We start from the raw sequence: 15404 nt of genomic DNA, 5'->3' as shown, positions 1-15404 counted from the left end.
TACTGGTTAACGTGTCTCTCGGCTATATCTGAGCCCCATGAGGCCAGGGCTTTGTCGGCCACTGTCACCTCTGGATCCCAGCCTGTCAATTAGCTAATACGGCTTTAGTGATGACTGACTGACCACCTGAAGACTGGCTTTGCCAGGGGGGCCTGAGCAGTGTGGTCAATGGGGTCCCCAGGTGCTCAAACCTGGAAAAACAGCATTTTGGAGATGCCCATGAACAGAGCCAGAGGAAAACTACTGTTTGCCCCCCAAAAGGGAAGGCAGCCAGGTGTTGTCCTGAGGCTGAGGCTGGGATGAGTGTGTGATGTCACTCTGGCACTTCAGCTGGACTTCCAAGGCCACACAAGCCACATCTGAGACTACTGCTAAACCGCATCTTTTGCTCAGGAATGACTATTCAAGGAAAGTGACCTCAGAGGAGTCTGGGACACAACAGGACTGCAGAGACAATGTCAGGTCACAGTGACTGGCTGCTCAGCCTGTCCAGCCTGCACAGAGTGGAACTGGGGCAGAGGGAGCACCCCTGTGCCTGCTGCCCCACCCAGCTGCCTGGCAGCTGGCTCTGTGCAGGTGGCTGGCAGTGCTCGGTGCTGACAAGCCCTGGATGCCTCCCTGACAGCAGCACCTGCAGATCTAGCTGGAGGAAAGTGCTATTTGCAGAGGCTCCGGCCCCACCACGCCTTCCTCTGCCATCCTCTGCCCCGCAGCAGGGCAGCTGGCTTTGAGGCCCACCCTTCTCTGGGGGCTCTCTGCTCAGCAGCTGCCCATGCCTCCCACCCTGCTGCCCAGCTCCCCCTTTTCTTCTGCATTGTGGTCTCGGCCCCACTGCCCACACGCCCCTCTCTGCCTATCTAACCCTGCATTCCCCGAGCCCAGCTCAGTGCCTCCTACTCCCCCAGGAAGCCTTCCTGACTGTGCCTGTCCGCACCCCCAGCACCTCAGCTCTGTGCCATGCAACAGAGCCACTGAGGGATCATCGGCACCGGGATGTCACGGTTGTCCTCTCCCCTCCCCCAGCCTTGCATGAAAGCCCCCAATCCCATGAGGCTCCTGCTGTTCGGTCACCAGTGGGACCTGGCTTCTTCCTCTAACCCTTCTTCCTGTCACAGGCTTGGTCCAGAACAGCTGCCCAAGCAATCACTCTAGGGAGGTGACTCTGACCCCAGACTGGGTTGTCCTGGCCTCACTGCCTTACAGTAAACTCCCTGCTGCCATATCCACCTCACTGGCCCTCGGGGCTGAGACAGTGCTCAGACAATCCAGTCTGTAGCCAGGTGGGGAAACAGATGACACAGAGAGGGAAACTGGCCCCCTGTGGGCCCCAGGTCCATCTGTAGCAGAGCTGCCCCATCTCAGTCCAGTGATCTTACTAGCAGCTATAATATATCGAGCACTCACTGTGTTCCAGGCCCTGTACTAAGCACTGAGTTCCTTTTGAATCAGCAACCCTATAGCTATGAGTACAATTACCCCCATTTTATAGGTAATGGAACTGATGCTTAGAGGACCCAAGAAACTTTCCCAGGATAACCACAGGAAGTAACCAAATCAAGATTAAAAGCAGGCTTATATGGGCCTGGCACAGTGGCTCATGGCTACAGTCCCAGCACTTTGGGAGGCCAAGGCAGGAGGATCATTTGAGGCCAGGAGTTCCAGAACAGCCTGGACAACGTAGCAAGAACCTGTCTCTACAAAAAATAAAATTAGCCTGGCCTGGTGGTGCTCATCTGTAGTCCCAGCTATTTAGAAGGCTGAGGCAGCAGGATCACTTGAGCCTAGGAGGTTTGAGGTTGCTGTGAGCTAGTGAGCTATAATGATGCCACTGCACTCAAGCTAGGGCAACAGAGCAAGACCCTGTCTCAACAACAACAAGAAGAAAGAAACAAACAAAAAAATCAGGCTTATCTAACTTGAAGTCCATGTTCCTAATTGCTAGGCTATACTGCAATCTCATTCTTAAAACAATCTCCAACTTGGAGTGAATAAAGCTGGCTGGAAGACCCAAGGCTAGACTAGAACGCCCACCTCTGCTCTGGATTTGTGCTCCCCGGCCCTTTCCCCTCCAGCCAACTCTGTGAAGTGGATAGCAGCTGCACACTAGGGATGGTCCTGGACCAGAATGGACTCTGCCGATGAGACTGATAGAACAGGAACACACACATGCTGCACTTAGGAAGAGAAGGGCTATTAGGGAGCAAGGCCTTCTGATGGCCGGGCCAGGACCTCATGGGCCAGTCACCACCTCTGTGGGGATTACCACATCCAAATGGCGACTGGTTCATTGGAACCAAACTCTTAAAAGGCTGTTGTAGAGATAAGAGTGTTAGTTCACTTATCTGCAATGCAGATTGCAATAATCCTGCCTTTCTAGAAACAGCTTGTCCTATCTTCATTGGGACACCTCTTTTCTAGGAGAGGGTAACTTGGCAGTCCGAATTAGTAATCAGGTGGTTCCTTAGTAAGCACAGAATCTAAGCAAAAGACATAGGAGATATAAATAAAATCCATTAAGACAAAGCAAAGTCTGTGAAGCTATCCCAGCCTCACAATACAGTCTATCCATTAAGTGCCCAGGGGGCTCACGTCAATTAGACTCTAAGCTCCACAAAGGCAGGAACCTCCTGGGTACATTCCCAGTTAGCACAGAGCCTGGGACCAAGGCAGTTTTCAAGAACTGTGAAATAAATGAGTGAATAATTGAATACTATGTACAGTGTATTTCTCCCTTACAAAAAGCCCCTGGGTACATATCACTGCCCGCTTTTACCCATCAAAAAACAAACTGATTTCTACTTATAACAGTGTAGCCTTAGATCTTAAACCCAGTATTGGAATTCAGATTCTTTGCCCTCTCCACCACACACACAGCTCCTGAACAAGTAAAATAGTTGCAGCCACCATGTTTTTTGGTACCTTTCCCCACCCATCAATATCTCCCTTCTTTAAAACCTGCCCAGTAACAGCTATTGCTGAAGAGGTTCATTAGGTAGCCATGTTTATATCCTGCCATGCTTCTCTTGGACACAGCTGATTGGACCAGGGCTGGACACCTGATCTACATTCTGCCAATCCATTGGCTAGCCAGGAACCAATCAGATTCACATTTCAAATATGGTGCTCAGAGAATCAGAGGACATGGTCAATTGTTGGTAGCTATCTCAACTGAAAGCTCATGCAGAGTCTGGCGCTGACAAACCAACACCATGCACACAAGCTGCTGCCATGGATGAACAGGAAGGAAAGGAAGGCTGGTCTGCAGTTAGGAGAAGGGCACAGCTGTGCCTTAGATCCACGTGGTACGCAAGAGAGCCAGAGTAGCCGCTTTGGCTTGTGCTCACTTTCTGTGGCTCCCAGCCCCAGCCTCCAAAGCTGGGATTTACTTCTCACTCTTGGGTTGAGTAAGATTTTCCTATATCCTTCCAATAGTCTCTTGAGAAAGTCTGAGTGACATTTCTGCTCTCTGCTTACAACTCAATTGGGGCTAAAGCATTGACTCTGGAGGGGAGAGAAGATTCTCAAACTCTCCAAGGCTCAGTTTTCTTGTCTGTGAAAAAAAAAAGATGGACCAGGGGAGCTCAAAATTCCCTGCTTCCAAGGAAGTTTAAGAACTCCCAATGTATCACGCTAATGCCAGGAAATAAGCAAAGACTCAGAGAAGGAAAGTTGAGTCAGGAAAAATTCTGTTGACTCATCTCCCCACTTCCTCCCCTGGCCTGTAGTCCTGAGAAGAAGGAAACAATCTTGGAAAGTTGGAGGCAGCTTTGCTCAACACTGTGATCAGAGCAGTCAGGACCCCAACATCACCACTCTGCCAGAAATTAGACCCAATTATGCCTGCTGGAGAGTAAAGCCGATGTGGTCTTTGGGGGACAAGAAATGTCCTACAAAGGAGGGTCTCAGGCGCTGCTGCTGCGTCAAGGGTGGAGGGGTTTCCAAAGACAACAACAATGGCTGCTGTATGCCCTGGTATGGCCTGCTGGGTGCAAAGCTACCAAAGCTATTGAATCTTTCTGCTCTATGTGTCCGTGTTGATCAGTGGAGAAAAAGAGTCCTTTTCTGGCTGGACCCCAGGCCAACTCCTTGATCAAAAATGCTTTCCCTATAGCCACTTGGTCCTGCTTTGAATTTCTTTAACTTCTGTTCCCTAGGATAGGCTTATTCTCAATGCTGGGTACACTTCCTCAGATACTCCCAGCTGTTGCCTGTCCCCAAGTTCAATGGATCAATTAACATGAATTCCCACTACCTATGAGCACCACAGGAGGAATACAGAAGCATCCTTCCACAACGATGTTCCCGGGAGCTCTGCAGTCATCTCGACCAGCCTGCAGCATTGCCAAATTGGGCTTCCACCTGGCCTCTGTTGAGGAGAGACCTCAGCTCTTGGACTCTAAGGATATTACTTAACCTTTTACCCTGTTACTTCAGCCACAAAATGGCTAAAGGGCCTTCTACCGCATAGGGTTGTTCCAGGATCCCAGAAGAATGATGCATGAGAAGTGTGTGGACGGGCACCTGGTATTTACTGTTTATGGACTCAGAATCACCTTCCAGACACATCTCTCTTTAGACCAATGAGAACGCACAGTGGTTCTGATGAGCAGGCAAAGCCAGAAGTGGCTGGATCCCTCTGTGGACATTCTACTTGAGGGACAGCCAGCCAAGTGAGAGGGGACACAGGCAGAGTCTTGGCACCCAGTGAGCAAGGCGAGGCCAAGAGGCAGGGATGGTGCTGACTGGAGCTGTGGCCCAACAATGCAAATGGAAATGCCTCAACACGCCCACCACATCCCAGGGTCAAAGGCATCACAATTGGGTCTTTGTTTCAGAGTTCAGAAACCTCACTCACCACTCCTTCCAAAGCCAGCTCACAGGATGCACAACATGCCTCCTCTCCCCCACTCCCCCACCATCAGCCTCCAGCTCCCCTGATCAGGAACCACCCTCCCAAGGATCTGCAGTTTGGCCCTGTTCCCTTCTCCCCTCCACCCAGTAGTTTCTCTGGTTAAGCTGGTTGTATACTCCAGGCCTCCTGGTTTCTGATAGCAACAGATAGGGTGGGTGTGCATGGGCAGGCACAGCATTCCAGGTCCTTCCGTGGTAAAGATACTCAACTTCCAGAGAAGTGGGAAAGCCACATTGGGGGAGGCTCTTTCTATCCCACACCCAGGGTCCTACTGAGTTAGCCAGCCACGGAGTTCAGACCTGGGAAAGGGTTCGGGGAGGTCATTTGTTCCAGCCCCCACTTCCAAGCAGCCACAAGATCACCTCCATCTTCCAGAAGGGATAACTGAGGCCCAGAGAAGTTAAGGGACCTGAAGCCACCCAGCCAGCAACTGGAAGATGGAATCCTACTTCTAAGAGCAGAGCTCCCTCATAGGGTCTGTGTGGCAGACTGAGCGGCTCTGGCCGCAGGTGGCAATGGGGAGCCTGGGCCACCTCCCACAGCCATCAGGAGCTCCTCAAGACAGCAGTGTCTCCACACCTTTTCCAAGCCTAACACAGACCCCCATGTTTTCAAGGCTCTCCTTCCCCCACTCCTGGGCAGGGCTCCAAGTGTTCCCGGGGTCCTGGATATGGGATAGGAGGGAGAGGTCTTAAAGCAGGATGGACTTTCATGTGGTCTCCTCTTCAGCCATCCTGGCCAGTCCTGTCTCCCAGAGACACGGGGGGCTCACTACCTCCTGCTGCTCAAGGGGTATACAGCTGCAGGGCTGAGACAGGGCAGGTAAGGTGGCAGGAGAGTCCCTAAGCCAGAACTTCTGAGAACACCCGACCTTATACTTTCCTGGTGCAAGCTCCAAAGCAAACACCTCCTTTACCTGGGGTCTCCCATTTCACCATCAGAGATCCCTTCTTTTGGGTCTCAAGGTGCTTAGGGTTCCCAGAGCCAGACCCCCACAGCATTGCCAGCTTCCTTTGGGAGCAGGGAGGTGGAGCTGTTAGCATGACAAATGCTGGGGGCAAAGTTGTGCAGGAAGATCAGTGTGGGCACCTGGGACATGGCTCTGCCAGGTGGACTGTCACTGCTGACCACACTGGTGATGACTCCAGACACAAGGGCAGAGCCTGACCTGAGAGAACAGGCTATGAAGACCCCAGACCCAGGAGGGCCATGAGTCAGGTCTACACTGGCATCACAGCACTGTTTTCCTGAACCCACCTCCCCCAGGAAGCCCGCTGGGATTTCCTCAGCATCCCTGCAGCTCCTCGCCCCTGCAGAGGCTTAGGAATCAGGAACACCCCAGTTCTGAATGACCTCGGGAGACTTGCTTCCCCTCAATCTCTCTGAGATTCAGTTATGCTATCTACAAGAATGGGCACCATGGTCCTTTGGTTTGCCTCCCTTTCAGATGTCAAAATACTAGAAGGGGACAGAGTGGGACAAGGAGCGGAGAATAGGCCCCTCCCCTCTGGAAGTGTCCACCAAACAGTCCAAGGAGGCCTGGACACAGGGGCCTTCCCCACAGCAAATCGAAACTAAAACAAAACATCCCAGGAGCCAATCCAAGCCCCAGCAGGCTGTGGACAACTGCTGATGGATGTCCTGGGCTCACATCCCATCCCTGGCCCTGTAGGGGCAGGACGGGCCTACACCTGGGGACCAACAGACTGGGGCTCCCCTCTCTCCACCTGCCGTGATTCCTGCTGGCAAGGACACCAAGGCACTTCGGCCCACTCTGCAAGAACCCTGGAACCAGCACCGGGCAGCGGTCAGCATGGCTCCGATGTCTTCCGCAGGACCCTGCCTGGCTTGGGGACCTAGCTTCATCCCCCGTCTGGGCCCTCCTTCCCAGGTCCTCGGCCTCCAGCTCAGCAGGGGGCACTCGGCTCACCAGCCAGACACTCGCCAACTCCCCCAGGCCTGGCCCTTCCTCGAACAACTTGCCAGGGGCCTGGAGACCCTGGACCCCACAGTGACGTTCTGGCCGCCTTCCCTACCAGCTGGCTGCATTCTCCTGCCCTTGTCTGGACCCAGGCTTGGAATACAGCCCCAACAGCGGAAGCTGCTGCTGGGCACCCCAAGCTGAAAGCCACCTTCCCCAGGGGCCTCAGAGGACGTGGGGACCCCGAGCAGGGGCTGGATGGCTATACCTGTGGCTGCTGCCCTGGCCTTGCATTAACACAAGCCGGTTAATTACCCCGGGCAGGGGAGACATTCTTCCACCACCAGGCAAACTGCTGGCCTGCAGCCCAAACCAACAGGGGGAAACTTCAGCCTCCTCAGCCCTCTCCCTGCCAGATGGAAATAACGTATAGCTGCAGAGGTGGGGGAGGAGGAAGGAACAAAAACCAGCCCGGCCGAGCAGCCAGGCCGGAGCCGGGTGGACAGCCGCCGGCTGGGCACTTACCGCTTTCGTTCTTCTCGATGACATCCACCACCTCCCCGGCCTGGAGGCTCAGCTCCGAGTTCTCCTGCTTCTTATAGTTGGACACCACCACGTACTGTTCCAGGATCATGGGCTCGGCGTTGGTGTCGGCACCTGGCGAGGGCAGAAAGCACGCGGTGAGCCAGCGGCCAGCCATGGCCCCGCGGCCGGGGCGCCCCCTGTCCATCGGCCTCCTCGGGGGAGGCTGCTCCGTCGCCAGCGCCGCTCGCAGGGGCAGCCCACAGCCAGGGCTCGCAGCTCGCTGGGCCCCAAGGACAGGCCATATAGCAAGGCCCCACACCGGCCCGCTGCACTGCGGGGGCCGGGGGACATGGGAGCCAGGGGGCCGGGGAGGGGACAGTGGAGGAGGGGAGGAGAGAGGCAGAGGAGGCGGTGGAGGCCGAGGGAACTTAGCAGAAGCTTCTGCGGACGCGTTAGTCACAGCCCGGCATGAAGGCGTCTGCGGAGAGGCCTGGGGCCGACGTGGTCTCTCCAGACTCTCCGGCCAGCGCCGGGGGAGGGCGGCGGGCGGCCCATGAGGGCTGAGGTGGGAGCGCAGGAGGGAGAGGCGGGACGGGCAAGGAGGAGGCTCCTGCCTCGACCCCCAGCCCTGCAAAGCAAGAGAGAAAAGGCAGCCCCGCTCCCTCGGGCGGGAGCGGGCAGGGCGGGAGCGGGAGAGGAGCGCGGGAGAGAACGTCTCCACGGCCCAGGCCCAGGCGAGGAGTCAAGAGGGTTTGAGGCCGCCAATCACCGGGGCTCACTCGCAACCCTTAAATAGAAACACATGAGACCCGTCGAATGAGGAGCCGGGGGTGGAGGCAGGGGAGGGGGTGGAAGCAGGGGAGGGAGGAGGCCCAGACTGTTTACTTGAAACCCAAGAAGAAAGTCCCAGCCCCAGCGAGCCCAGCCCGCCCCCTGCCAGCTTTTCCTCAAGTTCGGCAGGGAGGCTGTCCCTGCCCTCGGGCTCACCGGCTCAGGAGCCCAGGGCCGGCCCCCTAAGCCCCGTTTCCAGCTGGGCCCCCCATGGCCCAGCCTGGCTGCTGCCCTCTCACCACACGGAGACTGCCTCAGTCTCCCCCTGCCGTTAAATGCAGTGCGGGCCTCGTGGGCAGGCTCCTGCAGCCTCCCCGGCGATTTCAGGGGCTGGAGGGGTCAAAAGCTGGGGCACAGCAGCAGAGGGTGGGCACGTGGGTCCCAGGTTCCCAGAGCAAGCGACTTCTCTGTCCTCCTCAGCCACTGGACCGTGCAACATTCATTAAACAAGCACCAGGCTGGAAAGTGGACAGGCTGGGTGCCTGTCTCAGCTCACTAGCTGTGTGGCATTGGACATGCTGCTTGAACCTCTCAGGGCTTCACCTGTTACCACCACCATCATTAGGACGTGGATGGGAATAAGACGCCTAAGACATCACATGCCTTGCTAGGAGCTAAAAGGATCCACAAGCCAGGGACCGACTAGTCACCTCCTACAGAAAGCCTTCCCAGACCAAACGTGTCTGCCAATCTCCTTGAAGCCTGGGGGCTTCGCACTGCTAGCAAAGGCTACAGAATGCTGGAGGGTCTCCAGGCTCCACACAGCCCCACTGGTGCCCCAGCCTGCAGCCACATTTCCCGCACAGCCGAGTGTGGCCTGGCAAACGCTGTGTGCCGGGCACATTCACTGCCCCATTCATCCAGGCGACAGCCCTCTTATCTGCGCTTTTCACAAATGACTAATCAGAGGCCCAGAGAGGGCGTGAGACACACCCCAGCTCCCACAGCTGGTATGGAGAGAAGCAAATTCACTCAGTACTTTTTTAGGTTCAAGCCTGCCTGTCTTTCCATTACAGAACAACTGCCACTGATTTCTGTTTCCATTCATCTCATTCCTCTAGCACAATGATCCTCAACTTGGTAGCACAGAACCACCTGGGGAGTTTGAAACACCGACACCTGGGCTCTGGAAAGCCAGGCTTAATTGTTCTGGGGCCCAGGCATGAGTATTTTTAGACACCCCCTGTGTGCCCCCCGGTGCTGGTGTGCAGCCCGCAGTGAGAAGCACTGCTTAGGTCCTTGGGTGCTTCTCTAGGGAGGCTCCAACCACCCTAGGGCCGGTGGTGACGGCCACAGAACTCCGGAAAACCCCAGAGGTCCTCCTTTGAGAGGAAAGAAACCCACTGTCCCCAGCAGCTTTCTCCCAGGAGGTGTGGACACTACAGGCCCAGCTGAGCCCTTTGGAGACTCAGAGGGACTCTGTCCCAGCTGAGGCGTGCCCCATGCATTCGCACATGCATAATCCCAGGCAGCCCCTCCAAAGCCAGGATTGTATTTCAGGCAGAAATGCAAACAACAGCTGGGCAGCAGGGCCCACCCCGCCTCTGCACTCAGATGCAGCCAGCTTCTGTGCCTGCCCCTGCCAGCCGGGCAGGGCAGCACTGGGCACCGCGCTGACAGACTACCTCCCACTGTGCCCCTGGGGCACAGCAGGGCACTGGGCTCAGAGCCTCCACGGCCAACAGCACTTCTTAAGTACACCCGGCAGGGAAAGGGCCAGCTCCGTCCTGTGATACAGGGGGCTCCCTTCCCAGGCTGGGGGGCACTGGGCGAGAAGAGTTGGCAAGGAAGACTCAAGATACAAACAGAAGAGAGGAGATCCACAGCAGGGCAGAGCTTCCAAGTCCTGAGAGTGCCCAGATCACAGCGACGGTACCAGCAAGCCTCTGTCAGCACTCACTTGGCGTCAGCGCCATGCACCCCAGCGCTGTCTCAGGTGATCCTCACAACCCTACGCAGCAGGTCCTGCTGTAGCTCCACCTCACACATGGGCAAACTGAGTCGCATGAGGGCAAGCAATTTCCTAACGTCACACAGGTGGGATTGAACCAAGGCCACCTGACGCCATCACTTATGATCTCAACTTCCAGTCTGCACACGGCCTTCGGACAGTCACTGATGCCTGGTCCCCAGGGAAGGGCCCTGGCTCATCACACCCCCAGACACGTGGCACATGGTTGGTGCTTAATAAAGACCGGAGCATGGGCTTCCTGTTGACTCTCACCTCCTCTCCTGACCAGACCACAGTGCCTGGTTGGTGGCAGGCACTCAGTACACATTTGCGAAATGAATGAGTAAAACAAATGAACCAGCCGGCAGACATGAACAGAGTGATTTGCTGGTTTGTTGAGTCAATATGCACAAACCAGGCAGGGCCTCACCTCTGAAATACGGGAAAAGTCAGTGACAGAACTCGAAGGGAGAAAGGGGAGAGGGGGAAACAGAGGTGAGGAGGAGCAGGGAGCTCTGGGTTTGTGCTAGAAGATGCTAGAGAGGAAAGGAGGAGGTGCCGGGGAGTGGGGAGACATCAGCTCATTTCCATCCAAGCCAAGAAAATCTGAGGCAAGATTTCAAAGCGGAGGAAAATCCACACACCCACACCCCTGCCCCCACAGCCTTCCTGGAAAATTGGCCTGAGCCTGTTGAGGGCTGACACTCTGGGTGACAGGTAGAAAAGTTAAGAAAAGGCTCTCCGGGCATTAGAGAACACGGACAGGCTGCGGCGCTTCCTGGAGGCTGCTGCAAAGGTTGTGGGGTGGACACACAGACACACACTCTGTCCTTCTGGCTGCCCTCCCCTCCCCCAGCACACGCAGGCTCCCAGCTCGGTCCTCTGGCAGCAGCCTCTTAGGGTGTTGCCTGCCCGGGCGGCGGGAGCTGGGAGCAGGTATCCAGATGAGAAACCGCTCGCAGGCCAGGCGGGCAGTGGGCGGTGATGTCATCCCACAGAGGCTGCTCTGGATCCCCTCCCAGCCAAGGCCCAGGGAACCGGGGGCTGGAAGAGTCTGCCTGAGGGGGGGAGGGGGCAGTGGACGGGGCCTCATGTCTTTAGATGAGAAGGACTTGGCAGCAGCAGGGAGAAGGGGTGTCCCCTTTCTAGAGACTAGAGCCTCTCCCAGGTTGGAAGGGGACTTTGCATGAGTCTCGTCCAGGGACAGACTCTTGTGCTTTATTAGAGCCCCTGGCTGGACCTGCTGGGGCCCTGGGGGTCTCCAGGACCCCTGCCCCACCCTTGCATCACATCTGCATTCCTCCAACTACCACCTGGATGGAACCCTGGCTCCTGCCTGATCCTGGCTGCCAACTTAAACTTCTAAACTAGGCTTTTGCCAAGTCAGTCCCCTGCTCTAACACCTTCTATGGCTCCCTGTTACCTGTGGAATACAGGCCAAATTCAAGCCCAGTCTTTCTTGCCAATCTGAGCTCCCCATGTTCCCTGACACCCCGCCCCCACCATTACATGCAACAATCATGATTCAACACATGTGTACTGAGCACCTACTATATGCCAATGACACTGTTCTGTGCAAGTTCTTACTTTCCAAGCCTTTGCTTTAGCTGTTGGTCCCTGCCTGGAAAGGCTTCCCTTATTCTCTCTCCCAATCCCAACTCTCCCCAAGCATCTCCAGGAGGCCTCTGATCCCTGCAGCCACAGTGCTCGCCCCTGTTCCCTGCTGGACCTCCTGTTGGGCACTGCTCCCCAACCAAACCACGTGCTTGAGACAGTCTCCCTGATGAGAGCTGACGCCCCAGGACTGGTGCCATAGGACATGACAATGGACACAATGACTACCTGAGACTCATGATGCAAAAGCTTAGAATCAGAGTTGAAGGGTCTGATGTCCAGTCCTGCTTTGCTCTTACTAGCTGTGTGACCCCCGGGGAGGACAGTTAACCTCTCCCAGCTTTAGCTCCCCCATCTGTAAACAGGAACAATAACAGTATCTACCTCCTGGGGTTGTTCTGAGCATGGAACCAAGTGACGGGGGCTAACGCTCTATGTAAGCTGCAGGTGGTTGTTTATAAGGCAAACAGGGAATGGGAGATCTGGGGAGGAGCTGGAGGTTTTGGTTCCTCTGCAGCTTCGGAACCAGCGGGCAGCTCAGGGCAAGGACTGCAGGCAACAGGACAAGGTGGGGCAGGGAGGCCCAGGCAGTGTCTCTGCAACTTGCCTCCCCCAGACCCTACTCCAGGCAGGCAGCGGGCGCTGGCTAGCTGGGGAGAACACCACAGCCCCCTGGGCCCAATCCAGGGTGGGTCCCGGGCTAAGCTGCCGAGGACCCTCATCTCAAGGATCTTCTGCCTCAGCTCCTCACCTCTGAGTCTCCTGTCTCCTAGAACTCTCCAACATTCCAGATGGAGAAACCAAGGCCCAGAGAGACCTGGCAACTGGCCGAGACACCGGCCCTGGACTCCCAGTCTGGCTGGGCTTCCCCTCGGCCCACACTGCCTCCCCTGAGCCTCTTGTGCCAAACAGCGGGGCTCATGCCGAGAAGCCGGGCCCCATGGCGGCCTCTGCCCGGGCTCCCCGAGACCCCTAACGCTGGCGTCCCACCAAGGTCCCTCCAGCCCCTCACCACTGGCTCCTCCCAGGCCGGACTGGGCCTGCTGGCCCCTCAGCTATACGTTTGGTGAATAGAATGTATTGCTGTGGGCCAAGTGGGCCCTGGAGCACTGGCTTGTGGAGAGGGGAAAAAGGGACAGGAGCCCAGCGATTAGCTCAGGCCCAGGCCCTCGGCACAGGGAACACCGGGAGGACGCCTGCAAGGGAGGCGGCCCCGCACTCCCACCCTCTGCCTTCTTCTCTCCTCTGGACCCCTCCCAGGACGTCCCCCTCCCACTCCCTGCTCACAGCTGTGGTGGGAGGGCTGAGCCTTGGGCTCTCACCCCTGGGGTTGGCCCAGCCCCACCCCTGCCAACCCCTGACCCTTCTGCCTTGTCCCCCAACCCCCCAGCCTGAACCTCTGCTCTCAGGTTTGGGGCTGGAAGGGGGCGTGGGTAACACTTTCAGGAATGGAGGGGCCCCCTAGGAGACCCCTCTGGAAATCCCATTTCTCTCCCAACCATCTCCCTCTAGGAGCTGAGGCCCCTGCTGTACTGTTTTTTTTGACATTGTCCAGTAAGACTAAAGGCTAAAGGCAAGTCCCTGACCCCAGGTCCAGCTCTTCCTGGACACAGGCCAAGGCTCAAGTCCCCGAGGACCAGCTGGGCCAGGCAGGACAAAGCCTTGAAAGGCTCCTGAGGCCTGAGGCAGCTCCAAGCTCTGGACCACTGGGGCATGGGGACTGTGACCCACCCTCAGTCACAGTCACAGGACTGTCCCGCTCAAATCCCAAATCTCCAGCTCCCCAGTGAGATCACTGGAAACCAGGCTCGAGCGTCAGGGACCTCAGCACTCTGCTCAGTTTAGATGCCTGAGGTGACACGCATCATCTCGTGCCGGCACACCACTGGGACAGCCAATGGAGATGAGTGGAAGCTGACGGGACAGGAGCCCCACCATCTCCCGAGCGCGTTCGTGTGCTAGGCCCCTCATGAGGTGGCATGCCATCCCTTAGGGAGGTTACACGACCCGCCCAAGGCGGCACGGCCGGGACGCGGCAGAGCTGGGACTCACACCCACACGCCCTGGGTCCAGAGTATGTGCTCACACACTGTGCTACAGGGTTATCTCTCCTCCAAGGGCTCTGAGGCCGGATCTGAAAACCAAGAAGGGTTGACCAGGGAGGCAGCGGGCACGGTGAGTGGAAGATGTCCGACTTGCCGACAAAGGGCCACTACACATCACAGGGAAACATGCAGAAAGCGGCTGTGGGCACCAGCTCCCACAAACACATGCCTGGAACATCCATGTTCACGTGCATGCAGTACCTGTCACGTCCTTCTTGGGAGACTCAGCCCAGCTGGACAGCCACACTTCCGAGTGCCCCGAGAGCAGGCAGCAGCAGGAGAGGAGAACAGAGGAGACAGACGGTTAGGCAGGCAGGAGGTCCACCGCGAGTGGCTGCAGGCGCCGCGTTAGGCCAGCCACGGGCGGAAGGCGGAGGATGGGAGGGGAGTGATTTCCTGGCCCTGGGCTGGCTGATGGGCGTGGGCCTATATGATTACAGAGGCACTGGGACACAGCGGGCTGGGACAGGGATAATGAGGTGTCTGCCGAAACGCAGGAATCCTCTGGAGCACAGAGAATCCTACACAACCCCCGCCTTGGAATGGGGCCCACGGGTTATCACAGCCCTGCAAAAGGCAGCCTGGCCCCTCCCCTCTGGCCATGTGGGTGGCTGGCCCCACAGGGCCTGGCAGTTCCAAAGATCCTCAAAAGCCAGCAGGCTCAGTGGCCTGGACTCAGAACCTCAAATGTCTGGGTTGGAGCGGGCAAGGCCAGTGTCCAGGTCTTGGGCACCACATCCACTGGGCCCTGATGTCCGGTCCAGCCTTTGCCACAGCCCCACCCACCGAGGAGGATAGAGAGGCCCCGGCAGAGTGGAAGGGAACATCACTGCAGAGTCTCAGTCCCCAACCCCAACCCAGAAGGACAGGGACCTTCAGTGCCCAGAAGAGACGAGGGCTCTACTCCAAGCTCAGATGGTGGCGTCAAATCTGGGCCTCGATTTCCTCACCTGTGAAATGGGGTTAAAAGCTGTCCTCCTGCTAAGGGGGAGGAGAGCAAAATCAAAGCACCCCAAAGAACACATGATTATGGGATGTGACACCATCAACATTATAATGAGGCAGAAAGCTCTTGCTTTAATCAATGGTATGAACATTCTAGAATATAAGGTTACCATATAGAGAGAAGACTGGTGCAGTCTACCTATAAGTTCACATCTTTAGCCCCACCGTACAGGGGAGGAATCTTTCGGACAGGGAAGTAACTGGCCCAAGCTCCCACGAGCCACAAATGGAACCCATCTGGTGGCATCCCAAGTCTGCTCAGCACCTCCAAAGGAGCAGAGCACTGGCTGCAGTGGGGACAATTACAGGAAATGCCGCGCTGTAAGTCTGGGAGACAAACCCTGTACCACCCACCCCGTGCTGGCCAGACAGCGGCCTGGCCCCTTCACAGGCAGTGCCGATAAACAGCAGCAAACATTTACACACCATTTACTCTCTGCCAAGCATGGTGATGAGAACTTGACACATAGTAACTCATATAATATTACAACAAACCTACAATGATAGGTACTATTATTTCCTCGACTTTGCAGATGAAGA

General features: G+C 56.5%; 1 protein-coding gene across 3 annotated transcripts in view; it reads right to left on the bottom strand.

The window, feature by feature from the left end:
- SH3PXD2A (SH3 and PX domains 2A) overlaps positions 1–15404 on the bottom strand; it is a 217547-nt gene that overhangs the window by 49693 nt on the left and 152450 nt on the right. For 2 of the 3 annotated variants that reach the window (XM_045568465.1, XM_045568466.1), the window contains one exon: positions 7359–7490. In XM_045568465.1, coding sequence (XP_045424421.1) covers positions 7359–7490 — 132 coding nt within the window. Of the gene's footprint in view, positions 1–7358; positions 7491–14060; positions 14106–15404 lie in introns of all 3 variants that reach the window. The other variant, XM_045568467.1, reaches the window with a different exon arrangement.

This window comes from Lemur catta, chromosome 14, assembly GCF_020740605.2.
Source record: "Lemur catta isolate mLemCat1 chromosome 14, mLemCat1.pri, whole genome shotgun sequence".
NCBI lineage: Eukaryota > Metazoa > Chordata > Mammalia > Primates > Lemuridae > Lemur > Lemur catta.
This window is presented reverse-complemented; position numbering and strand designations above follow the sequence as displayed.